Source organism: Convolutriloba macropyga, chromosome 12 (assembly GCF_964194025.1).
Source record: "Convolutriloba macropyga chromosome 12, txConMacr16.3, whole genome shotgun sequence".
NCBI classification, from domain to species: Eukaryota; Metazoa; Xenacoelomorpha; order Acoela; family Convolutidae; genus Convolutriloba; species Convolutriloba macropyga.
Window position 1 is genome coordinate 44,720,905 of NC_134479.1, and position 26,977 is coordinate 44,747,881.

Sequence of the window (26,977 nt, forward strand, 5' to 3'; positions counted from 1 at the left end):
ATTCCGAACTCGAAAATAAAATGGGCCAAAACGAGCGAGCCAAAATCCTTGAGGCAGACCCCTTGATCACAAATGTCGACAAGGATTTTAACAATAATGGATCAAGCAATCTCCCCTCGGATCGGGCGAGCACACAAAAAGCAAAATAGTCAACTAGGGAGCCCTTGCCAACAACTTTGCCACTGATTCCCCGACTGCGGTGATTGACAAAGATTGCAAGAGTTTACAGAAAACTACAGAAAACCCCTGCCCTTGGAAAGAACGATTGTCAATTAACACAACCAAACGCTTGAGTGTTTTTTTTTATAAAGTTGCCGATATTCCACCATGGACTCCGATTGCATGGGGAACAAATGTGATTCCCATTTTTGCGCAGTTACTGTTGTGGAGGCAATATTTTCATTCATCTGCCGCATCAAGCACGTATCCTGCCATTGTAGCCGCATAAGTGAGAGAGTTGGATTGCAGCGACAAAGTAACAGTTACATCAAATGCAGCAGTTTTCTCCGCTTTCCAAGTCGAGACAAAGATGTCTCCGGGGCGTGATTGGTTTTTGGAATGAGGTTCTTTTTTTCCACTACTGGTGAGAGATTGACAGATGAGCAAGCAGACACTATTTTATCTCGAATCCAGTCATGTTTTGCAATTGTGTCTCCTCGACCGTGACACGCAATGGCATGATCCCCATAGTTGTCAAGAACTTCTGCTTTACAGAATTGGCACTTCCTTTCCGCGCCGTAGAGATGGATACCTAAGCTGTACATTTGGTGCCACATGGAGCCCAAGAGCTGGAATGGGGGAGGAGACAAATATGCTCCGGAAAAATAACAAGACAATGAGAGAAGTCGGGAGGATTCAGAAGCTAGATTCTCTTTGAGACCTTGATTTTATTCATTATCAGGGATCTGTTGGATTGTCTTTTCCGAAAAGTTTGAAATGTCCAGTTCTGCTATACTGGAATAAGGTCCTGAAAAATTTTCCCGTTTTTTGGGCTTTCACCGGTTATTTTTGAACCAAGATCGTCAGAGGAGAGAACAGAACCCGCTTATGATGCTTTCTACTGGCCTTGGCCTTGGCAAATCCATCCCTGATATGGTAATGGGTATGGTTGCTTGAGACCAAGATTTTTCTGCGAGAACATTTCCAAACCTATTCTCAAGCTTTTCGCGCTGTTGGGCATCAAATTTTTTTAAGGATTTAATAACTGATTTGGTGGTCGTTTGACAACGCGAAGTATACACCGTTTTGCGGGCCTCAACGCAGTTGCGTAGGATACCTAAGGCGCACTGAGGGTCATCAAGGTAGTCCACATTTTCAAAAAGCAGCTTTTTTCCCTTTTCTTCCGCTAATTTTATGCAGACAAACTCTGGGGTTCCTAAAGCAGCTCCAAGGACCTCCAGACCCGAAATACCATTGCTTTTTATTCTTACATCGATTCAGTGTGTCTAAATCTAACGTGGACAACAGTTCTCATTTATCGACCCTGACGTAGAGGCCGCAATGAGGTCCGAGCTCTCATAGAAGATTCCAAGATCTAATAAGATCGTCTTCTGAGCCCACCAGGACACCTTTATCTAGATACCATGAATGTTGTTCAAGCTCTGGCAACGTTTCCCGATTTTTAGTTATAATGAGCCAGAGCGTCAGAGAAAAAAGCAAAGCGCCAATGGATTGCCTTGTTGAATACCGCTTTCACTGCTAACAAGAAATTTGTCATAGAATAATTGTCTGTGTTGTGAAAAACAGAAATTGGTAAAAAGGGGCAAAGCCAGGCATTGAATTGTCATCGGCTTTCAGCTTTTCACTGCGTTTTATCGAATTGAATGCACTGCAAAAATACCCGACAAAATTGACAAAGTAAGTGTTTTTTTCATACAAAGGCTTAGTCGAATATATAATGGCTTCCGCTCCAGCCTTCACCCCAACGCCCAATTGCAGGCTCTGAAAAATTTCTTTTGTTTCTGATTTTGCTTCCTTGGCTAAACATTTAGCTATTATCCTCCTCATGACTTCTCCAATTTCAATAGGAGAATACCGCTTTTTCTTTTCAACAAGGCTGATAGCGATGCAACACAAGGAGCATGTGAAACAAATTCGGGAAGCTTCCTACGGCAGCTTATGTTTGCCAGCTAAATCAGTGCTCTCAAAGCATTTTGTGATTGATCTGAAGCGGTACACTGTACAGCATACAAAATATGTTCGGAGAACATTTTTTAAAGACCAGCAGCTGAAAACCTTGAAAACAAGTTCAGCTGTTCTGAAACATTTTTGCCATTGAATTGATAAGCTTGTGATAATAATTTTGGACTACAATAGGCTTTTCCCCTGTTTTTTTTATAAACAATTTCTAGTTGTCTTTAAGGTTCTTGTTAGCAATTATATTAAACCATGTATTTTTATTGAGTTTTTTTTACTAATAATTTTTTGTTTAACCTTTATGTTATATGACAAACAATATTCTCCAAACAAACAAATTGGTAAAAATTTTTTTGTCGCTTGTCCATTTTCGAAAAACTGCAATCTCCCAACGTATGTTTCACCAAAATGCTGCGGAGATATAGTTTCAACATTCGACCTACTATTATAAAGTCAAGCCCTCACCACTATTTGAGAGTATCTTTCACGACGCATATCGGTTAAATTATTCAAAGTAAAAAAGCATGCATTTCAAATGTCGTCGCAGCACACTTGGTCCCAATTGAATGGTTTTAATAAGATTTTCAACGACAAGAATTGATTTCTTTCAAGTCATAGAGAAAACTTCTAGCGTTTGAATTTAAAAAAACCTTTGATGCTCCCCGAAATAAAAGAAAACAACAGACGTTGAAAACAACAAAGAAAAACAAAACTCTGACATAATTTTCATTAGTTTTGCAGTTTATTTCTCTCTTTGTTACTATGGAAGTAATTGAAGCAAAACTGTGATACCTTGATCTGGCCATGCCCACTCATTTAAAATGTAACATATAGAAATCCATAATGTGTATTCTCCAAAAAGCATTGACGGAAAAGACTCTATTCACTTTTAAACAAAGCAAAACACACCCTTTCAGTCAGTGCCCTGATATTTGTACACAATATTTACATCTTTGACTCCTGTTTTTTTTATAAACACTGGCAATTTACTTGAGGTTTGTTAATTTTATCCAAAATCAGTTAATCAAATCAATTTATGTAAGTCAACTTCAGGCGCAGAGATAAGTAGCTACAGTTCTATCATCCCTAAGGCTGGAAAAAAAGTTTAAATTGGATCTGCCTTAAATCGTGCGACGAAGTGTAAGTACAACTATACTTTTAACCTCCGATATAGCGTTTGCATGGCGGACGAATTCGCAAACTAATCCATCTCGATTTAAGAGAAGAAGATTTACAATTATCTGCCTGCCATTCAGATTTTCTTGCTCGATATCATAATTTTTTGCGTGTTTTCATGACCTACCAAGTCCTGGCCCAGATTTCGATTTGGAGAATAGATAATGGACCTGCACCTTCTAATTGAGACACTTCTCTCGACCCTGGGAATTTTGCAACTTTATTTTTTCCCATCAATACACTTCCATAAAACTTTTTTTATTTGCTCTCATTTTATTTATCTTTTAATATCTTTCAAGTTCTATTTTATATCTATTTCGTCCTCAACTATTAAATAAAATGTTTGGATCATTATTCTTTTTCTTCCTTTTATCTAGTCAGAAACTACACTAAATAAGTAAACTTGCAGTTTAAACGTTTAATTGGAGTAAGTAGCTAGGAGTAGCTAATTAAAAGGCCAACCAGAAGGTAAGCTGGTAAATCCGACCGGAACAGGGCCTGCTAAAAAATTGTAGATATATCTTTGAACCACTGACACAGAAGCACAGACTACATCTCTCCAACCATCTGGGACTAACAACACCTCACTACATGACAGTGGGTGACAACTGGAAACTGACAACTGACAGGCACAAGACGTTACTAGCTAGAACACCCTGTAACTGGCACTCTCATTAAAACTACATACGAACAAGTCGTGGATCACTCACTGACGGCACCATTCACCTACTTCACTGGACAGGGACTCCTACATTCAACAGATTTTCAGCTGCAACATTTAACTCGGGGAAATTTCTTAACGCCGCAGGGATGCAGCATATGAAATCCACATTGTAGTTTTTCACCAATCACAGACTGCGAAGACCCTATTTTCTTTTAAATAAAGCATGCTACAGCTTCTAGTCTGTAGTCTTCTGTTATTTGTGCACGATGTGCATATCTTTGAACGCGGTGTATCAAATATTTTTCCCGTAATAATTGTAATGTTATTTTTTAGTGTTTTCAAGAGTCTGTTAGTCAGATAGATTTAGGAAAATTTACTTCGTGAGCAGAATTAAGTAGCTCTGATTGTATCATCTTAAGTAGCTCTAGTTCTATCATCTGGGCGTAAAAAAGAGCCTAAAGAGGGTACGCCTTCATTTTACTGAAATCGAAAACCGGTTATGACAAACAATGGCAGTGATGAATGTGCATTTTACCGATCAACCTATCGTTAGCACTAAACATGGCGAAAGAAAATTTGATACGCAAAAATAGAGATTGTTTTCCCTTTAAATACAAGCTAAATGTGGTTTTCATTGATTCAAAACGTGAAATCAGAATACAAACAACGTGAATTTTGAGTACCAATATTATGAACCAATATTTTACTAAGTATAGTGAAGAGAAGTTTTGCTATCGTGCGAATTTCGGATCGACGCACGAATAAAATTCACTCAGGGACGTAGTAGCTCTCCAATAATCTTATGCAATTTTTTAAGTCAAATTGTTTTGAAGTGAAATATTGCTTCGATAGTTGTTCACAGATCTCCAAAACAGAGATCAAGTGGTCCAATTCATTATTTTGACCCAATTTCTTATAGTCGCTTCAACACTATCCTTAAATTTTCATCAATGTCTCTTTTCTCACATGGATTTAAGTCATTCATTAGAGGTAAAAGTGTACTTCAGGGTCACTTATTTCAACTCATTTACTGTGATGTAAAAATTGTAGTTTTAAAGGGTAAAATTAGAACTTCAGAACGGTGACAGGTGTTCATGTATGGGGAGTATCAATCGTGGTCTAATTGATATATGTATAATTTACATCTTAATTCAGATGAGTTTCATTTGTATAATAATTGAGTTTTTATATATAATATGAGTTTTTATATATAATACATTTTTATAATATGAGTTTTTTAATAATTTCTTTTGCTTGTTAACAGGAAGTGTTCTTCGATGGAAAATCAGTCCAAGTTCTGCTGATCGGAACTGTTTTCAAAAGCTTCGATCTGATGAAACAAGGCAAGTTATTATTTCATAAATCATAACTATTCATAACTAAAATCATAACTATTCATAAATCACCAATAATTTGACCTGTCACCCTGTACAAGTTGGCACGTCCGTATAAGGACAGGGGGTAGCAGTTATGTCGAGGTATTGATACTTATTAATCAGCGAACCAACTACTATAAAAATCTTTCTTGCTCATGAATGTTAATTAAAATTCCTTTACTATTGTTTAGCCTATTCGCCTTCACTACGTTTGTTTTTTTTCCATTTCCAAAAAAATGTTGTTCAACTGTAAAAGGATTCAACAGTAAGTTAAAACAGGAAGGATGAAACTGGAGGTTGAGATATTATCATCAACTGAGACTTACTCCAGCTTCATATTACAGCCTTACTCCAATATACTATCACTTCTGGTTAAGGTGGGAGTAAAATTTCCAATTGTTAAATAAACTTCGGAGATTACAAGGAAAAATTTAACAAGCAGAACCCCTTGTTTCAACCTCATTTAATTCTAAGATTTTTTTTTCATTTTTGAACATCTGTATTTGACGCAATCAACTTTTAGTGTTTTTCTACTCTAGGCTACATCCAGATTTTAAACTCGCATTTTAATATTCCATCACTAGAAGTCGACTTTAACATTCGACATCAAGAACTGATTGCTTTGATAACTCATTTTTAATGGCGTATTACATTCATATTTAATCTATAGCGACTAAAAACATCAGTTCAATTAAAATTCTGAATAAATTAAATTTTCAGGTTTCATAGACGGCATGAAACCTCAATACCCAAATGACGTCACTCTAACTGGCATCAGATTTGTTCAACTCACAGTCCCAAGTGCAGTCGGGGCAGTCTACCTGGGCATCCCAAATGCCCATGAAGTGCTTAAAATTGACTACTCAAAGAATATCGAGACCGTATTTGAAACCAAATTGAATCAGTAACATGCATTGACTCTTTAGACCAGCATTATTATAATCAATTTGAAATCAATTTACTATGATGCTTTAAATAGCTTCTTTTCAAAGTGGGTTGTCTATGGATTATCTATTGAGTGAAAAAATCATAACAGAACTGGCCTCTTTCACCTTATAGCCTTAGCCTAGATATTAAAGAGGCTGACAAGTCCTGAGCTAGAGTTATAAGAATTTTCATTGACTAAACAAAAAAAGGTAGACTTAACAATAAGTAGAAATTGCTCGCAAAACCAAATGGAAAAAAATATAAAAGTGAAAAAAACAGTAAAGAACAAAATCAAATTGAGCACGTGAACAAAAAACACTAGCGAGACAGCGAGTTTTTGTTCAAACATCGTTTTCTCACTCAAATTTGAAATTAAAGTTAAAAAATTTGAAATTAAAGTGGTTGTGGTCCACAACCAAAATCACTACTCCAATTTGACTTCAAACATTATTAAAATAGATGATTAGATCGAAAAAAAAACATAGACCAAAGAATTACAGAACCAAGTCGAATTCCTCTTCGACGAAAAGAACTATACTTTCAAGTAATTAATAGGCACTGGTAGAAGCCATGAAACTAAAAAAATAATCAATCATGAGTCAAACAACAAAAAGTAGTTAGCCAAAACTAAATCTAGCCAAAACTAAATATATTTTTCCTACAAACAAAATACAAATACAAACGCAAATTTCTGATTCATGAAATTGAGACCATGAAACTGCTCATACAATAGTAGGCATGTTAATTTAAGTTCAATAACATACTTATTATTGAATCAAAACTTGCGATATTTATCAGTTTTCATTTATTCAATTTACAGTTCATTGTTCATTGTTCATATAACAATGCGTAAAGAATTGCAAAATGGATTGAAAATCCTAAAAATTTCAGAAAAATCTCTGAATTTTTGTATAGTTTTTTAAATGTTACATTTGTCAAATCTATCAAAACAAACCGAAAATCATCTCTAGTGTCTGCAATAAAGTTTTAGACAAAAGAAAATCTTTAAAATTGGAAATAAGAGCTAGAAAAAGCCAAGCGTGAATAAAACAATTCGAACGCTCAGAGTATTTTCCTAAACTGCACTCCCTGTTTTTTTTTTCAGAGAAAAGTATAAACAGAAGCCCACATTCTTGCTTCTCAGTTCTTCAATTTTGCTCGGCCAGAAACATTTTAAAACATTATTCACTCCCTGAACTTCTGATTTCATTGCTAGCTCACTTATAATTAAACTACTCAAATTCGTCTTTGCTGAAAAAACGCTCTTTCAAATAACTTGTTTTTAGTAAAAGAGAGCATGCAGTTTGGGAAAAAATAACAACCTTAAGTCACACAACAAATTAATTTGGCAAAAAATGAGTCAACCTAAAAAATTAGGAAAGTTCAATTACGTTTTCTTATATTCCCGGTACAGTTAAAAAAACTGATTCATGAAGTCAAGAAAATAAACGTTTTTTCTCACAGTTTTTGGGGGCATAATAGGTCACAAACATCTCTAAATCTATCTCAAAGAAGTTTTAGTAATAAAAATAGCAAAAAGTTGTAACATATATATGTCTCAATTCTTTTGTTAAATTTACTTTAGCAAATTGCTTTGCACCCAACAAAAATTATTTTAGAACATTAAAGAAGGCAGCTAGGAGAATAAGGCCTGATTTCAAGCAAAACTCTTTGAATTCGTCACTAACAAAACTTTTTCGTGCTCTATTTAGTCTCTGAAATTCCGGTTATCTTGCTCAACCAATAATGAAAAAAATAACCGGAACAATCCAGGAAAAAAAATAAATACAAAAATTACCGCCCTAATTGACACAATGAACCATCTATTTAATTATTTTAATGATATTGAAAAATTTACAAGAAAAATAACAATGGAAAATGATCAGATAACAAAAAATGCTCAGTCATCTGTTAAAAATGCAAATCCAAAAAAGTTTTCATAATCAATACCTTGTCTTAAGGTTATTTTTTATTCATTAGAAGACCACCATTTGAAAAAAAAAACAGTTCATATAGAGAAAAGAAGGAACGAAAAATGAAATGAATGGCAAAGTAAAAAAAAATCTCCACAAATTTTTCAACATTTTTCAAACCATTTCAAATTTTTTTCTGCAAAATTATCCACAAAATGCCAAAATGCTACACTTTAACCTTTGTTCACAGGAAAAAACTATTACTTATTCTGCACAAGCAATCACCTACCTAACACTTGCTTAAACTGATCATTCAACAAAAATTTATAAAGTTAAAAAAGTATAGTTCATTTATTTTTACTGAAAAGTGATCTTTCTGGCCTTCAAAGGCTCCTTTTGGAGCTCACCCATAATAATGTCTCCAAAAACAATCACTCACAATATAAACACTTAAGCAAAAAGCCACAATACAGGCAAAAATTGGCAAATATTTGCTCAAATTCTTCAATTATATTTAACAAAACCGACTCAAAATTAATATCGAGGAAAACAAAATATTGTTCAGCTTGTCAAAATGTAAAGATAGCTCAAAAATGAACATGGAAGTTTAATTGTTGTCTTAATGATGATCAAAAATTCATGGCAGACGCCCTATTGGTTGTTTAGATAAACGATACAATTACCTTTTACTGAAAAATTGGAGTATAAAGTATAAACTGCATGCCGGACGTGATCATGAAACAATTGCTGAGTATAAATTGCTTCACAACTACTTTTGGTTTTCTCTCCCAAAATTGCAGCGTGGTCATTCTCTCTTCTCTCTGCTAAGCAGTATTTTGACCTAAACACTTTGTTTCCAAGCCTTTCACTTCCTATTCCCAAATACATTCCAACCAAATAATCAACATTAAAAAACAAAGAAGGACTCCAGCACCAACTCGATGTAGATACTCGCTTATGCTTGAACCAACTACTCAAGAAACATAATTAACCTCCTACTTTTTTACAGTAATCATTTTGCGAGAGCAACAGAATAAAATTTACTAGGAGAAACCAAATCTGATTAAAAACTGATAAATTTCTGGAAAAAATGTCAGCACAAGTTATGACTCTGGCACAGCTAATGACAAAAAAGTGCAACAGAAACTATTCTTTTCAATAATTGACTACCAAATCATAAATATAAAGCATAAACCATATTTACAGAAATAACCAAGAAAGGAAAAATTTTTATTTAATTTTTGAAGTAGCACAAAAAATTAACGCGGTACATCCCAACAATTGTCACAAGAAAACTCATCAAAAATAATTCTGCTGAATCAGCGACCGGCCCAACTTTTTTAGTGAAAAACTAAACAACAATTAAAAAAGGGAAACACTAAACGTAAAATTACAAATGCGAATTACTAATATCAGTGAAATCCGCCTGTATAAACTCGAGATCTCGGTTGCATTACTTAAACAATAGCTCTTGATTAACTAGTGAAAAAGTCAATGGATTACAAAAATCATACAATTGGAAGATATCAGCAAAAAAAAAATTAAAAAAAAAGGATTGAAACTACTCCAAAGTTCTCATATTTTCAGGAAACATACCTTAAAACTATAATCAAACAAAATAAAAAGTTCGTGAAAATTGTTAGAAAACATAACACATCCCGATGAACATCAAAAACTTTATAAAATTTCAATAAAGTATCATAAATTTCTAAAAAAAGTGTCCAGGCTTAGAAAAAGCGTCCTAAATGACAAAAGAGCTAAAAATTGAAACTAAAAGTTAAATGTTTAAATCAAGTGGTCAAGAAAAATTCCAAATGTACTATTAGCTTAGGTAATCTAGACGAAGACCTGCTGTTGAAAAAGTTAGAGTTAAGACTGAAAACGCTTTAAAAAACCCGCGCGTGAATGAAGAGAATTGCCGGCTTAGCTTAAAGTCATCAACTTCTCCCTCTCTCTCTCTCTCTCTCTCTCTCTCTCTCTCTCTCTCTCTCTTTCTTTCTTTCTTTCTTTCTGCATAATGAGAGAACGAAAACAACTCTACATTTTCTCTTCGACTCGGACCTCCTCCAGAACACATCCTCTACAAACAGAAGTCACCGATTTCGTAAAATCACTATTATTTCTTTTGGAATCATAAAAAGACGCTCTGCCAAAATTCCTGATTGAGTTGTAAATATAATAGATCACCATAACGCCTCTTTGATTCGTAAGATAACAGCTGCCCACAACAATTCGAAATCTTTGATTTAGGAAGTGCAAATCCTTTCTTGTTGTCACAAGAGACACAGTTGTCACAAGGAGTTTACACTAGGTTCACAAATCATTTTGCTTAACTCCTAAAATAGCGAAAATATAAATCTTTTAAAAGTAATAATTTGATAAATCAACTAAAAATTAAGTAAAGGGATCAACACTTTGTCAAGCAAACAATTACTGATAAGTTGAACAGAGAAACCACATTTGTGGAATCGCTTTGTGGAGCTAATTATCATTACAATGCCAACCATTGCTAGTGAGGCAGCTCACAGGTGTGACAAAGTTAACCAAAATTCAAAGTTAAAAACATTCATTGTGATACAAGTGTTCATGAAAGCTCCGAAATTGCCAATAACTTTTCATTCCAATTTCAGAAATAAAACTAAATGTTATTTTCACACAGAGAGACCTACGCATATACATTATTTGGACAATGGGCATTACAATATATCTTTTATTCCAGCTTTTTTCATTTTTTTGACAAATGCCATTTTTTGAGCTTTAGACAAAATAGAATGATTTAATAAATCGATTTTTCTTTTTTTAAATGTTTTCTTACTTGTCCAGGCTCTGAGTGACAGAAAAATAGGTTATTAAATGAGGAAGTGATATTTCCGGTGTACAGCGATTAAATGCATTTTCTACACCAAAATTTCGTGATCAAATTAACTACATAGTTACATGATCCTTGGAAAGAGTTGAAAAATTTTCAAGAATGATCAATTGATGTGAAGCAGTGGAGCTTTTTTTATTGTCAACAGTTTCATTCCAGAGCACAACATCTGTTTTCTAAGCACAAGACTAGCGTCATTGCTCTACATAGAGCATTCAACCAAATATAGTTTTTCTTATTAAAAGAGTTTTTGCGCCGAACAGAACTGCAACTTATATAAATGTTCACTCAAATTTTGTCTCCATTACGTCGCCATTCCTACAAATTCATCAGCGTCTGCATTTGCGAAAATGAGCGACAACATTTTTTCACTACTGAGAAGAAATGTGATTCAATTGCGGACAACAGTGACAATGGAATTGCGGAGAATCTTTTGAAAAATTCAGTCACTGATCTCGTTAAAATCATGTTTTCATGTATTCAATGTCCGAAGTTTGTTAGCAGGGGCATCTTCATCAATTGCAGCAATTTTGAGCATGTTTTTTCTGTTTCAATTTCATGCTTCGTTCTGAATTTGATTAATTCAAAAATTACAAAGTCAACTACGGAAAATTCTCAGCTTTGTCTGCATTTCTTACATTCAGATCAAAACGTACCAATAATAAGCTGCAATTAAAACATCACTAAATATACTTCATTTCAGTTTATCTGACACTGAATAGGGCTCAGTGGTTGTCATTTTAATGGCGTCAAACATTAAATGAAGCAAAAACATTTATTAATTTTTATAAATAGCATCAGATTGATTAAACTCAAAATCCCTTTTCATTATGATTTTACTTTATGGATAAATTTAGTCTGATGATTATTTAAAAAAAATTCCTCGTTGCTGTTTTCTTATTTTATTTTCACTAGCTGATATTTGGGTCTGAGAAAGCAGATTGTGAACAAATTGTTAAAATGACAAAGCAAATACAAATAAGAAATCAAATCGATCTAAACTGCGATGAAGTTTTCTGAAGTTTGCGTTACTCCGATGAAGCATCAAAATTCGCCCACGCGATTCCTCGATAACTGTCATTGGCGCAATGGTTGATAATTGTTGTCGTTATTGTTATCTTCAGCGGAGTTAAATATAACCAAGACCTTCTGATACCTTCATTCCTCTAACGATATTATGTTGCCTATCAATTCTAATCAAATCCCAGCGATAATAGAAACTAAAGAAGTAAACTTTGAAGCCAATTGAAAAATTTAGCTTTCACATCTGTGGAATTGCTGGTAATAGGTCCCATAGAATTTCGGTTCTCTGTACGGTGCAGTTGATTAAAGGATTGATGAAAAGGAGCTGTGGTTGCAGCTGACAAAAATTAGAGCAAGTGAAAATTTTTGATTCAATTTCTTATTGGTTTGAAGGAGATCATTTACTGAGGGACTGTTTAAAAAAATTGTCACAGTTCACCAGTCAAAGGTCTTCAGTCATTGTTCATTATAAGTTTCTGCTAATTATTTCTTTATCAGCGTTCTCTCACCGTCTTTTGCATATCGAATTTGTCCCAACCCTTTAGGGACGATAGTTTTCCTTCTTTCTACGCGAGACAAAATTTGTAGCAATTAAAATAGATTAACGTGATTAAGGAACTTTGAAACTATATTCTGCGGATAATTTTGACGTCCAATTTGCAGACAATAGCAACCCAGGTGATAGTGACAATGACATCGAAAACATCACAAGGTATTTGGGTCTGAGAAAGCAGATTGTGAACAAATTGTAACAATGACGAAGCAAATACAAATAAGAAATCAAACCAATCTATACTGCGGTAAAGTTTTCTGAAATTTGCTTTACTCCGATGAAGCATCACAATTCGCCAAAGCGATTCCTCGATAACAGTCATTGGCGCAGTGGTTGATAATTGTTGTCGTTATTGTTATCTTCAGCAGATTTAAATATAACCAAGACCTTCTGATACCTTTATTCCTCTAACGATATTATGTTGCCCATCAATTCTAATCAAATCCCAGCGATCTCCAGGAAACAATACCAATGTTGAAGGCGTTATCTCGCCACATTTAAAAATATTTAGATAATATCGGAGTTGATGACGTGTTTCTGAAAAAACCCAACGCTTCACGAACTTGTTTCCTTAGGAGGAAACATTGCTGAATTGTCTGACTGGACAATTTTTTACCATCCAGGCCAATTCTTATTTTTGATAGCTGAAAAAATGAAGAAAAAAGATTCCTGCATCAATCTGATGCTCTGGCATATCTTTGCAACAATCTTCCCATAGTCTTTTCTTCACAATAATACTGGCTTTCTGATGATAACTTCCTTTTTCACAGCATTAACTTAGTCGCCAAAAATTTTCAACAAATCGCCTCTCTTGAACACCAAAGAAGAAATAATCCATGGCCGCCCACAACTATCCACAACCTCATCGCCGGCTCTCGTAATTCCATTTTGACAAGATGCCAACGGTAACTCATGAGTTTCTTCACTGGGCACTAAACGGAGAAAATGTGTTATTTGCTTTACGGCTTCACGTACTTGTGTTGAAAACAAGCTTGTGATCATTTTGCTTATTTTGTATTTAAACTTTCAAATCAGAACATCGTGCCTAGTTTTTTTGCACAAATGTGCTATAATTTTTTTTCTGTCAAAAATGACTTTTTCATGTTTTTGGTTCTCTTCAGATTCAAGCATTTTTTTCTTTTTCACGTTTTATTTCAGACTCACGACAAAACATAATGCATTTAATGTATGAAAATCCCTCAATAATAGAAACTAAAGAAGTAAACTTTGACGCCAATTGAAAAATGTAGCATTCACATCTGTGGAATTGCTGGTAATAGGTCCCATAGAATTTCGGTTCTCTGTACGGTGCAGTTGATTCAAGGATTGATGAATATGAGCTGTGGTTGGAGCTGACGAAAATTAGAGCAAGTGAAAATTTTTGATTCGTTTTCATATTGATTTGAAGGAAAGTATTTACTGAGGGACTGTTTAGAAAAACTGCCACAGTTCACCAGTCAAAGGTCTTCAGTCATTGTTCATTATAAGTTTCTGCTAATTGTTTCTTTATCAGCGTTCTCTCACCGTCTTTTGCGTTTCGAATTTATCCCAACCCTTTAGGGACGATAGTTTTCCTTCTTTCTATCTGAGACAAAATTTGTAGCAATTTAAATAGATTAAAGTGATTAAGCAAATTTGAAACTATATTCTGCGGATAAATGTGACGTTCCATTTGCAGACAATAGCAATCCAGGTAATGGTGACAAAGACATCAAAAACTGACGAAATTTTTAACGTTTAAATCACGAAAAGTAGTTACATAAACGCCCATTTAAGCGAAGTAAAATTCCAGACAACATTGTTGTAAATCAAATCTGTCAACTTTTCCCGCGGATAATCAAATTCCGCAGTCGCGGACATCAATGATCAATGTCCTCTTGAACTAGTTTCGTTATTGTCATTGTCGTCCGCGAAAGCCTATAAAATTTATTCTTAAAACATGGGAGAGTGGACATCACTGACATTCGGAAGCAGATTGGCTGGCTTAAAATGTTAGATTGGCGATGTAATGTCGGATTTCAAATTTTTAATTGCAATCCTTGCTCAGTCTTTCCGGCTAACTTCTGCGTTTTCCTGTAATTTTTTTATTCGTTTGGCTCTTATTGTGCCTTTTTTCTTCGTTAACATCAATTTGTCGACTTGAATGAAAGTATCGTAAAAAAAGTTTGATTTGAGTGAGAAAAGCTCAAAATCCAGTTCTGCTGAGGCTTAATTTTTTTGGTCTCTAATTTTAACGTTTTGCTGAATTTATTAACAAAAAGTTTCATTAATTACTTGGCAAAAAGTTGTTGTTAGCAATATAATCTTCTATATTCTACTCAAATTAACCGAAATCGTCATTGGAAAAGTTTTATTAATAATTACCTGAAACCTCATTTCTATATCGAATTTCTAAAGAATCATGGTATTCGCAAATGCAATTCTGCCATAAATCTTTTGAGGGAATTTCGATTGCAATTTCTTTTGCACACAAGTTCTCTCTGATTTCTGCCTAATTAATATGCTAACATTGATCAATTTCTCACTCGATAATTTTTTTATCCAATCAGATCATTTTAATTTCAAATGAGTGCAAAATTTCTCATGCAAACATAATGGAGTAGTGAGACTTTACATTTTATCACTTATCAGCGCAGAAAAAATGGAGCAAGTTAATGATAAAGTCAACAGTAATAATAGAGGAACACTTTTATGCCTCAGCGGATCCTGCGACTTTATATGACTATTACAACCAAACAAGTGCTTCTCTTGCCCTGGTGGGTTTGAAAATAGTTTCAGCTCACATTTAGTTTGTAAAAAATTACTCTTTGATGTTTCGGCACTTCTTTAAACTGTTTCCAGTTTCTGCGCTCTTGAAGCTCGACCTAGCATTGAGTCGGCATAGTTGTACGTAATCATTAATGACATACCAAGTTCTCCTACTCCGATGCAAACGTAAATTCTAAACGTTTAGCTAATTAAACGGAAGCGGTGAAAACTCATATAGATCTATTAAAACATTTTTTTTCTGATTATTTTTGGATTACACTTTACAACAGAGGAGAACAAAATAGTATGCTTACACTACACCGGTTATTGATGACTTTGGATTAATTGTAAAAGTTTTGTAATGAACGTATAAAATGACGTGGGTGAAAAATTTTATCTGCAAATAGAATAATACTGACTGCTGCTTTCTGTACCGAATTCGGAAATCACACTTCGACCTAGTTTAGATATACTCATTCATTAATAGTTATTTAAAAAATGAGAAGTTACATTATTTTAGGTAAAAAAATTTAAATGAAATTAAGAAGCCATAAGTGCAAATTCGGTACAAGAAACTCTGCACTCTAATCTACATAAGTTGTCTTGCAAGATCGTGTAATTCGCGTGCTAGATAAGCATCCTGATCTTAAATATTGCAAGATAAACATTTTATGCAAGAATCTTGCAAGATTCTGCAAGATAATAGTTTAGGTTGGTCTAGGGTAATAAAAGCTTTAATGCAGAAATACAAGTGGACTTGTGAGTGGATCCGACGTACATTGTTGGATGACGAGGACTGGTGTTTCAAACATCCACCGTTCTGCACTGTGCCACTCTGAAATAGAAGCAGGGGATGTGAACAAAACAAAAACAGGATGGCGGTACAAATTATGGCCAGTATTCATCTTCGCATAAATGTATGACAATTATATCAACAGAACATTTCTTGCATTATTTTGTCGTTTTGTTCCGTCTTCAGGAGTTCTTCAGCAGCTATCGACTTGTATGGAAACTTGATTTTTTTACTAGTTTTGCTGCAAAGCTTGTCTTTAGCTTTCTCAACATCCGTTCACTCGCTATGTTTAGTAATTTTTCAACGTTTTTTCTTGTTTTTCGGCTTTTCGTTGTTAAAACCTATTCGAGAGCAAACGAGGGTCAAAAAATTTTACTGCAAGTCCAGTCAAGTCTATTCAGCCAATAATTGTAATGTTTTGTCTATTCGAAAATAGTTGTAATTACTGAAAGCTTGTTTAATGACAAAAATAGGTGACCCTGTGGTATTTTAGGCAGCGATAAAAACGCAATATTGCAATATTGCAAAGGCTGATAGAAACTTTTCCAAAAAATAATGACTCGTCTTAAAGGTGGTTTTTCAGACGAAAACAATGAAATTATATTCTGGAGAACTGCTATAGCGCATACAAGCTTGGTTAGTATGCGCGATCTCTCAACTTTAATTATTGAAAGAGCCCCGTAATTGATAACATTTTAGAACTATAAACCAAATTGACTTATAGGTATAAAATTGGTACAATTAGTTAACGATTTTTTACCAACTTTTTAAAAAGCAAATTTCGGGACCAGAAAATTGATCTCAAGAAACTCACTGGCTGAGAAAAAATATTATTACCCTGACCTGAGTGTCATAGACTTTAATTACTGAATCAGTACATCCCAATAGTATATCGACGGTTCTGTACTGAATTAGAGTGACCTAAGGGTACTTTGTTAGCCAAGTATGTTCAGTATAAATCCAGAAAGCTTTTTTTTTCTAAAAGGAGGATGAACATGATGTTTTGAGTCTTTCATAATGTTCATATAATGAAATTAGCAAATTTTAAAAATTTCGAATACCTGATCTTATGTTTTAAATTTTTAAAATGGCGATCCCCGCAAAAGCTATTCTAGCTTTAGCTAAACCATATATTGGTGCATTCAAAACTAAACCATATATTGGTGCATTCACATCTAAACCATATATTGGTGCATCGGTGGAAGTCGGCGGAGGTTGGTAGCGAAGATCGGTGGAGGTCGGCAGCGGAGGTCGGTAGCAGATGTCGGTACTGGAGGTCGGAGGTTGGAGGCGGAGGTCGGTGTGCGAGTCATAATTAGTTGTGGTGTAGTAGTAGAAGGTAGAAGTAGTAGTGCAAGCATCGGGCTTCGCCCGTGGGGTGTCAATCACAGTGTTTATCAGTGTGTTTTCGTTTATCTTTTCCAGTGTCTGAATACTAGACTCAATGGTAGACTCATATGTTGCGTATATCAGATTTGATTGTTGCTTTCTTCTTAATTTGTTTTCATCCATTTGTTCACCTTGAATTATTGCAATGGCCAGTGATCATTGATTTGAATTTTGTTTTCACGAAACAATCATTACGTCTGGAGTCAATTTGTTGCTGGGGATTATTGATCCAGAAACCGAGATGTGCCATGGAACGGTGGATACTAAAAGATTTCTGCCATTGGAAAAGGTGAACAAGAAACGGAGGGCGGCCAGTACTAAAAGTTCGACGATCAAAAAGGTTTTCTTATGCGATCACTGTGATTATGGATTCAATGCAAAATATATAACGGACTGCCACGTTAGGAGGATTCACCATAGGTCTTGACCATTCCCCCCTCTGTACCCCAAACCCCGTGCATTGCCCCAACCCCAGTTTGCTCCCCCAAACCCAGTTCACTGCACCGAAATGCCAGTGCACTCGCCCGTAAAGAATCCAATTTGTTCCAGGTGATGAAGGCCTATTTTGGATCAGTCACAGAGTCAGATTTGGTACTGTCAATCTACCTCCCGCATCCGCCTTCTTTCGTTCATCTCTGTGGCGGATCGAACAGAGGTGAGCCTCCGGCTGTTTGATCACCTGAAACGACTCGCAGACGTTTCGGAACTGGTCGCGAGGATGGCAAACCCCTTGGCGACGTCAAAGTAGATGCCTAATTGCGATCTTTAACAAAGCATTCACGTGAAACAAACACTTAAACTCGAAAATGTGAATTTGTACCTTCAATTTTTTTAAATCCAGAGAATATTTATATCTAATGTGGTATCTAATGTAGTTATATCGGACTATTGTTTTACATATTAAGTTCAGAACTAGTCTAGAAATTGTCGCGGGGTATTATGAGTACTAGCAAAACAAAGAATGGCTTTGAATCCGAGTTTTGGTAAACGACTCATTCTGCCCGTTGTATGTTCAGTCTAAAATTCTACCCAATTCTGCGCATTGTAAATTCAGCCTAAAATTTCTTGATGAGCAGAAAATCTGAATTGTAAAAAAACAGCATGTTCAGAGTATCGCCAGAGCAAAAACACTATGTTCAGATTTTTGGCAGAGAAAACGATAAAAATTATCATGATGAACAGTGTATATTATGCCATGATCAGAGATCTGGGCAGTCTAAATACCATAATTGAGATAGCATGATTCAGTACTGTGCTGTTATGACACACAGGTCCGGGTAGTGGTTCTGCAATCTTGCCCTATATTGAGCTATATGTTTGCATTGGTCAACGCATTGCATCTATTCCCAGCGTGACAGCGTTTTTGACCACCTGTCGCAAAACACAACTCACAGCAGCACAACAACGAAACAAACTATTAAAAAAAGTGACAGAACTGATTTTCGACATCAGCATCTGATCTAAAACTTTCTCATTTGCTGACTATTTGGCTGAATGCTTTGAAACAAAAATCTATCTACATTTTTCGTTGTTTCGTTTTGCTTTTTACTTGGTTTGCATTTTGACGTCACTGCTATACAATTTAATCCATCGAGTCTTCCAAACACTGGATACGTGCTATTTTAGGAGAGCATTTAGATAGCAAGTTTCGTTTTTCTCTATTTTTGTTAAATTTATTGGTCAGTACAATATTGAGAAAAATAATCGCAATCGCAGATACATTGGAACACATGAAGAAATTTTTACAACTGGACTGGAAAAGTTTTTACTGGAAGTACTACGTGTTAAGGCGATAATTTGACCTACAGCCAAAAATGAGTAAAACTGTGTGCAAAGATTACTTTCAGAGCCGTAGACAATTTCGCTCATGCGCTACCTAGAGCGAATAATTTTTTGATTTAGGTAATTTTTTGACAGATTGTGTAACCGCTTTTAAGGGTTTTTTCTGGTCTTTTTTAAACTAAAATTTCCAACAAAACTATAAAAACATGTAAACTACAGCAGTAGATATGACAATGTTTTTCGGCGCTCAAAAATTCTATTTTAGAACGACATCATTAAGTATTTTATTTTTTACATGTTTTTAACGCGAGTTGTTTTTCGTATAAATTATACATAGAATAGTCCGATTTCGGCTATTTTTGTACAATTGATTGCTTTTGTATTTTTTTCGTTCGGAAATGGTTTTTTAAATCAGTCTTGTCGTCTGCAAATAGAAATTTTAAATATGATTTTTATTACAATTCATTTAATTTTTTCTCGTAGAAAGCTTGGAATTCAAAAAGAATGGTTTTTATGTGAAAAATGTTCTGGCTTTACGGTTTTTTGATTTGGTTGTTTGAATTTTGTTAAATCTCTATCATTACAATAAGATGTCTCAATAGTTCCGGATTAGGTCTTTGCTTAACTAAAGAAGCCTACTTTTTTCTGTTTTAAGTATATTTTTTAAATATGTCAAAAAACCATTTTGCTAAATAGTGTTTTAATTTCTGGGAATTTTCCATTTCTTTGGACAATCTTTTGCCAGAACTGAATTGTGTGCATCTACTTGCTCTGCATTCATAAAATTTTTTAAAAAGTTCCGAAAACTAGTTAGGAATTTTTTTAAAGATTTTATTTATTTTAATGTTGATTTTATTTAAAGTAATGCAGTTTTATTAATCTGTTTGATTTAGATTTACAGATAATGATGGCTTGAATATATTTTGGTAGCCTGTTGTGAGTATTGAAAAATTTTTTCAAGGCCAGCTAAAAAGTTTTGAGATCAAAATTTGATGAATTTTTGAATGTTACTGGACAGCATGTTTCCGATAAAACATTTTCATTGTTTTGGTTTTTACTATGAGTGTTCTTAGTGAGTTAAAATGTATTTTTTGGATGATCTGATCTTGCTTTTCAATAAAATATTTTGTTATACCATGGCACGCCAGATAACAGTTATTTCCTGCCAAAATATGCTTTCAGCTGCAGTAACTGTTAATTTTGACGGCACTAAACTGTTTTTGTGTGGACGACTTTTTGTTCAGCTAAACTATAAACAGAGAAATTGATGAAATTGGTGCTAAAAAATGTTTTAGCTTTCTCTCAAGCGTCAGGAATTTGACGGTTATGTTTATGGAAAGTGCCAGGCTTCACCTCCCTTCCGGAAATTCCTACGGTAGTGATCATTCAATTTGAGTTCTGATTATGCGCCTTTTGTAGAATGCTTTCTGTTTACCTTAGTTGAGAACAAATTGTTATTCACATGTTGGCTGAGATCATATTGTTATGCTATCACCAATTGATCATAGTTTTTGATTTTGAGAGCAAACTATTCCGAAAAATTAGTGGGTGATGTAAAAAGCTCCAATCACGCACTCTATCAGCAGCATCAAAAATTTTGAATCTCTATTTCCTCTTTTGGTCTTGAAAAACTATTTGTTAAATTGTTAAATTCATTGGTCAGTATAATGTTGAGAAAAATATTCGCAATAGCATATATACTGGAACTCATGAAGTAATTTCTACAACTGGACTACAAATTTATTTACTAGAAAAACTACGTGTTCAGAAGACGTTTTGACCGAAATTGTGTAAAACTGTGTGCAAAGATTATTTTCAGAGTCGAAGAAATTTTTGCTCAAGCGCGAATTATTTTTTGATTTAAGTCATTTTTTTGACAGATTGTGTACGTAGCTTACCGTTTTGAACGTTTTTTCTGGTCTTTTTTTAAATTAAAATTTCCAACGAAACTATAAAAACATGTAAACTACAGCAGTATACGTGACAACGTTTTTTTGGCGCCCAAGGAATATATTTTAGAACGACTTCATTAAGTTTTTCATTGTTTTCATCTGTTTTTAACGCGAGTTGTTATTCGTATAATATATACATAGACTAGTCCAATTTGGACTTTTTTTGTACAATTGCTTGCCATCATATTTTTTCTTTGTTGGAAAATGTTTTTCTAAATCAGTTTTCTCGTCTGCAATTAGGGATTTTAAATTTGATTTTTGATTACAATTCACTTAATTTTTTCTCATTGATTTCAAAGGAAAATGGTTTATTTTTAAAAAATTTAAAAAAAGAGTGTTCTGGCTTTACGAATTTTATGATTTGGTTGTTTGAATTCAGTTATGGCTTTATGTTGACATGAAGATGTCTCAATATTTCCGGATTAGGACCATGCCTAACGAAATTAGCTTGCTTTTTCTCTGTAGAATGCTTTCTGTTTACCTTTTTTAGAATGCTTTCTGTTTACCGTATTTTAGAGCAAATTCTTATTCACAAATTGTTGGTTTAGATCAAATTGTTGTGCTATCACCAATTGCTCATAGTTTTTGAGAGCACACTATTCCGAAAAATTAATGGGTGCTGTAACATGCTCCAATCAAGCACTCTATCAGCAGAATTAAAAATTTTGGATCTTTATTTCCTTTTTTGGTCTTGAAAAACTATTTAAATCTTTGATATGAAAACGTTTATAAAATTCCAAAAATTGCTGAAGAAAAACCTTGACTGCAATGTTAAGGAAATGCAAAAATATTTTTCGATCCGAAAATGTCCCTTGCTGAAATAAAATTTATAAAATTGCCCACTGGACCAACTTTAACAACACAGGAAGAAATTAATTTGAAACAAAAAAATTGCGTAGATATTATTTTTAACCCAATTTTTGACAGGCGAAAAACCCAAAGTTTCTTAATAGAAAAATTTATCTTTTATTTTCAAAGAAGAATTTAACATCATCCCACTTGTGGACCTCTAGCTGATTCGGAGAAAAATTGTTTGGAAATTTCAGTTCGATAGGTTACACGAACACCTTTGTCTTATCAGATCACCCCAGTTCTCTTCTAATAAAGACCGTTATGACCGGTATTGTTAAACATTTTATTTTTGCTCGTAGTGTCAGACCACAAATAATTGATTTTTATAGATAATTGTCATTTTCCTTTTAATAATGCTCAGAGGCTCTTAATTTTTACGTAAACTCCAATTAAATTTTATCTGTCAACCTTGAAGATTTGTTTTCAAGACTTTATCCTGTAATTTCGTGACCAGGAGCGTTGCGTTTCAGTATTAAAAAAATTAATTAAACAAATCTTTTTCAAGAGAATATTGCATCTTTCCTGTCTATTTCTAAAATTAGTAGTTTTTTTGCTTGTTTCTTTTTAATATTTATTCTAATTATACTCCGCGAGCACTGCCAATACATTATTAAGCGAAAACTTCAATTACATAAGTGAAAATAACAATTGGCTCAATAAATTTCAATTGTGGACTTACCCTAACTCAATTTCACCACTGCTAATAACTGTTTTCTTTTTCAGTTGACCTCTAGCCAGGAGTTCACAGTCTTTGACCGTATCTGGAAGCTCCTGGCCCATTGTCTCAGGTAGGAACAAACACAGAAATGCACTTAGAATGGACAGTCCAATCATGAATATTAAACTGGCTCCAGCGATATATACGTTTAGCATGTCGACGAAAGGAAAAGCAGATCCAACAATTCGACAGATTGCAGAACAGAATCCCATTCCTGAAAAACAAAAAGATAATAAACTTTGAACATCTATCACCGCGTGAAATACCTTTAGGCACACATTTCACAACCGCACAACCGTCAAATAGAATAAACATGGCTTTATACTGATAATAAGGGGGGTTTGCTCGAGAATATTAAGTAAAATAGTTGCTGGATATCATAGCTACCCTAGTTCAGAAATTTTTGGCTTTTAAACTTAATAAATCGTCGGTAATGTCGTTTGTTTTTTTTCTAGCCAAAAACGACGAAATTTCCTATGATTTTTTCGTTGGTGTCGTCGTTTTCGTGAGATTCGGTATCTTTTAGAAAAACACCAAGATTTTTCAAACTTTTGGTCTGAAAAGCAGATCAGTCCAGAGGACCGAACAATGAAAACGATCGGCACTGGGCCTTTTGAAACGCTATCAACCGTCAAAAACTTTGCTTGCAAACTACAAGAAAATGTGTCAAAACTCAGTGAATGCGAATTAATCAACAGAATTCTCATCAATGTTCAATAAGCATGTTACATCTTTCTTATGTTCTAAACCGACGATACCGAACAAATCGAACATACCGACGCTTTTTTACGTTTGAAGTAAAAGATACCGAATATTTCTTACAATTTTTGTTTGTTTTTCTTCGGTCCTTTTCTCAACTAGGGTAAAAATATATGCATTTCAATGAGAGTTTTTGGATTTTTGGCCACTAAAATATATACTCGCTGGCATTTTTTGCATCTAGCACTATTAGAATTCGCTCATTGGAATTATGGACATATAGAAAAGAACAACGAGTGGAGCTGTACTACGAGAAAAATTAGATTTCGAAATTCGATTCCAAATTTCAGATAAATTAAAAGTAATTTGTGATTCGCTATACAGTTTCTTGTATTTCAGCTACAATGGATTGAACAGCCGTTTTTGTGAGCTGAAACATCTTTATTTCCAGAAGTTGACGATTTGCTAAATTCGATATTTCCTATCTCTGTTTGATTGAAACAAAACTGGGGGACAAAAATACAGCCCTAGTGATCAAAGAATTCAAAATCTTGCAAGAATCTTGCAAGAAATCTTGCAAGGTTATGCATAGTTATTCCATTTATCTTGCAAGATTCTTGAGTTCTAGAACTGTCTATTTCATCAAAGCTTCGACTGAGAGGCGTTTGAGCTCTTTTGCTTCGTCGAAATAAAGAAGAAATTTCGATGAACCACTTAAAAGCCCTGTAGATTCTTTTTCGACTCATGATTTGTGGGACTGGAATCTTTTCGGCAATGTTCGAACGCCCCAAGTATGAGTTCTGTAAACCCTAGCAATTAAATCACGGTTAATCTTGGCTCGCAAAGCGGAGAATCTTTTTTGGCAATTTTTAGCCTCTTCCATTGCCCCAAGTCCTGCTGGTTTCTAATTTTTTATCAATTCGGCAAAATTCAAACCGAGCTTTTTCTGATACCACATTGTTCCAGTGAAATAACTGGAACAACGTTGTTCCTCGTTGTACCATTTGGATGAAAAACATTTTAAATATTTACGCTACTAAAGTGGCTTAGAAGTGTATTTTTGGTTTTTATCCAGGATGGGCCTTAATTAAAGGAATTTTTTTCGTTCATCTCAAGTTGATACATGATATTGGAGTTGTTCTTTGAGTGGCCTCGGTAGCGCGTGCTGGAGTTTTCAAACTGTCTGCATTAACTTCAAAGTTAGCCCACTAGTTCTCTGGTGATGAATAGGAGCATCGATTACTTCTATTACTATTGACATTATAGAACGCCGTGATCAACTGAAAGATCTGACGTTGAGAGAGATCGAATTGAGTTGAGTTGGTAACGTGAAATCGCAATATGCAAAGTTTTTTTGTAAATTGTTTGCATTTGGATGACCGAGACCTTCATGGGGTGGAGTTTAGAAAAACAACCGATTTATGTCAAAAATTATATTTGGTAGTCCTGTAATCTTTTTGTTTCGTTGCATTTTAGTCCCCAAAAGTCTTTTTGAGTTTTTTCATTATCTTCTCTGCTGTTCTAGGAAAAATATAGTTTGATTGATGGCATCAATGGTTTCCTTATTTGAAAAAAAATGTAATTCAGAGGTTGAAATTCGACAATTTTGGATCTCGTCCACCATATAGTACCAACACGCCTTTTTAATCGCCATGTCAATCGTTCCTCAGCTTTTCTGCTTAGATGCATTTCTAGCTGTGAATCGTTTCTTGATAAAAATCAGTGATTGCTTGTTGAGAAGAAAAGTGGTTGTCTAAAGAGACCAAAGAGTCTGGATTAAGCGGCGAACTTACAAAAAATTACCACATTTCACCGTTAAAATAGGTAATTTCACTGCCTACTTTAAATACCGGCCTTAAAGGGGTTTGAGCCTCTCACCTCCCGCATGTCAGCCACTTTTTCGTCCACTGCGCCACCTCTCAAAAACGGTTAAACTTTTAAGACTTTTAAGATTTGCGGTACTTTGTTGAGTTTTTGTTCTTAGCAGTGCAACCACACATTTTAGCTGTGGTATGTGGTGATTTTTTATAAGTTAGTCGCTTACTCTATTGGTGAAATTATTACAAAGTTTTCCACATTCACCGATTATCTGGCTTTTTTGCGTTGAATGACGGTGACCCTCGACCAGGGTTGACAACAAAATTCAACGTTGTCTGGCGTTGTCTTGCGTGTTTTCTGGCGTTGTCATTACATCTGCATAAGCAATAATTCACGGCTTTTTTCACCCAACTGTTGGGTATTTGAAGATCTGGGTTGGTAACCGACTCTTGATTTTGATGGTGTTGCTTGCTTGCGGTTTTTTCTTTTTGTTTTTGTGTGGAAAATTTTGACTTTTGTTTGAAATCGTTGATTTGTTGGCCAATTTTGCAATAGGTTTGATCAGAGAGAATAGTCAGTTTTTGCAGAATAGTTACTCGCAAAATCAGTTTTTCACTTCGTTCCTTTCGTTTTGTTGTTTTAACTTTGGAACTTGCAGTTCAAACATGCTGACTGGATTCAAAAGATAAAAAAAAAGTTCAAAAACTTAATTTTTGGCATCAAGACTCTAGGCAAAACTACACTTTTTGACCAAAAAATTATCCAGGCAAGAGAAGTTTTTTAATAAAACAAAGTACATTAGTGTATAACAAACACTAGGCTAATTTGGTGTCGGCAAAAATAGGTCTCTGCAGTTTTTAGGCTTTAGGCTGGACTTCAGTGCGTGGTGCGTAAATTTGAAAGCCTATTGTCTTGTTCAAAATACTTTTACTTTCTCTTTTCCCTTTTGTTTTCAGGTACTTCTCTATACATAATCTTAGTGAATAGCTATCTGAAAACTATATATGATATTGCGTCGGCTCTATTTAAAAGTCGCCTGTGTGGTAGTTGAGAGAAGTTTATGGTTCATGGTAATCCCGGGCAACGAACTCATCTGATATTTAAGAAGTTTTTTTCTCATCAATTTTCCTCCATAAGTTCATACCTCACCATCCTCATAGTGAAGGGAAAAGGTTTTCCGGCATCAATTTGCTAATCAAATATTACAATATCAGTCTGGGCAAAAGCGGTTACAACATTTTAGTGATAGTGTAATCTATGTTCACTTTTCAGAGATAATTAGTAATAACCGTACCAAAAAGAGCACGTTCCTAGTTAATTAAAATTTTGCAGGTACCTTTTATGACTACCTGGAAATTATACAAATCATATATGACCTTGTATGATTAACAGGAATCATGGGATCTTTTCAGTTTGTGCCCCCCAGTACGATATGCGCCCCCATTTACAGAGCACATGCCATTAGATAGTAAATCATTATGTAAAAATATTGCACGTGCGTCTGGGGGGTGCTAATAATATGCGCCCACTAAGCTGGGGGGCACAAACGGAAAAGATCCGAATCATGTATGACCTTGTATGAAACCAAG

At 34.6% G+C, this 26,977-nt stretch overlaps 2 protein-coding genes across 6 annotated transcripts in view; one reads left to right on the plus strand and one right to left on the minus strand.

Annotated features, from left to right (window-relative positions):
• The window catches only part of LOC142350340 (N-acetyl-D-glucosamine kinase-like), a 38,354-nt gene extending 31,964 nt beyond the window's left edge, over window positions 1-6,390 (plus strand). The window contains exons 7-8 of the mRNA XM_075402172.1: window positions 5,241-5,319; window positions 6,073-6,390. Coding sequence (XP_075258287.1) covers window positions 5,241-5,319; window positions 6,073-6,260 — 267 coding nt within the window. The 3' untranslated portion in view covers window positions 6,261-6,390. The remainder of the gene's footprint in view (window positions 1-5,240; window positions 5,320-6,072) is intronic.
• Window positions 6,391-15,996: 9,606 nt separating this feature from the next.
• LOC142350656 (solute carrier family 22 member 13-like) overlaps window positions 15,997-26,977 on the minus strand; it is a 47,522-nt gene continuing 36,541 nt past the window's right edge. For all 5 annotated transcript variants that reach the window (XM_075402569.1, XM_075402567.1, XM_075402568.1 and 2 more), the window contains exons 12-13: window positions 22,833-23,085; window positions 15,997-16,220 (exon numbers count right to left, since the gene is read on the minus strand). In XM_075402569.1, coding sequence (XP_075258684.1) covers window positions 16,190-16,220; window positions 22,833-23,085 — 284 coding nt within the window. In that variant the 3' untranslated portion in view covers window positions 15,997-16,189. The remainder of the gene's footprint in view (window positions 16,221-22,832; window positions 23,086-26,977) is intronic.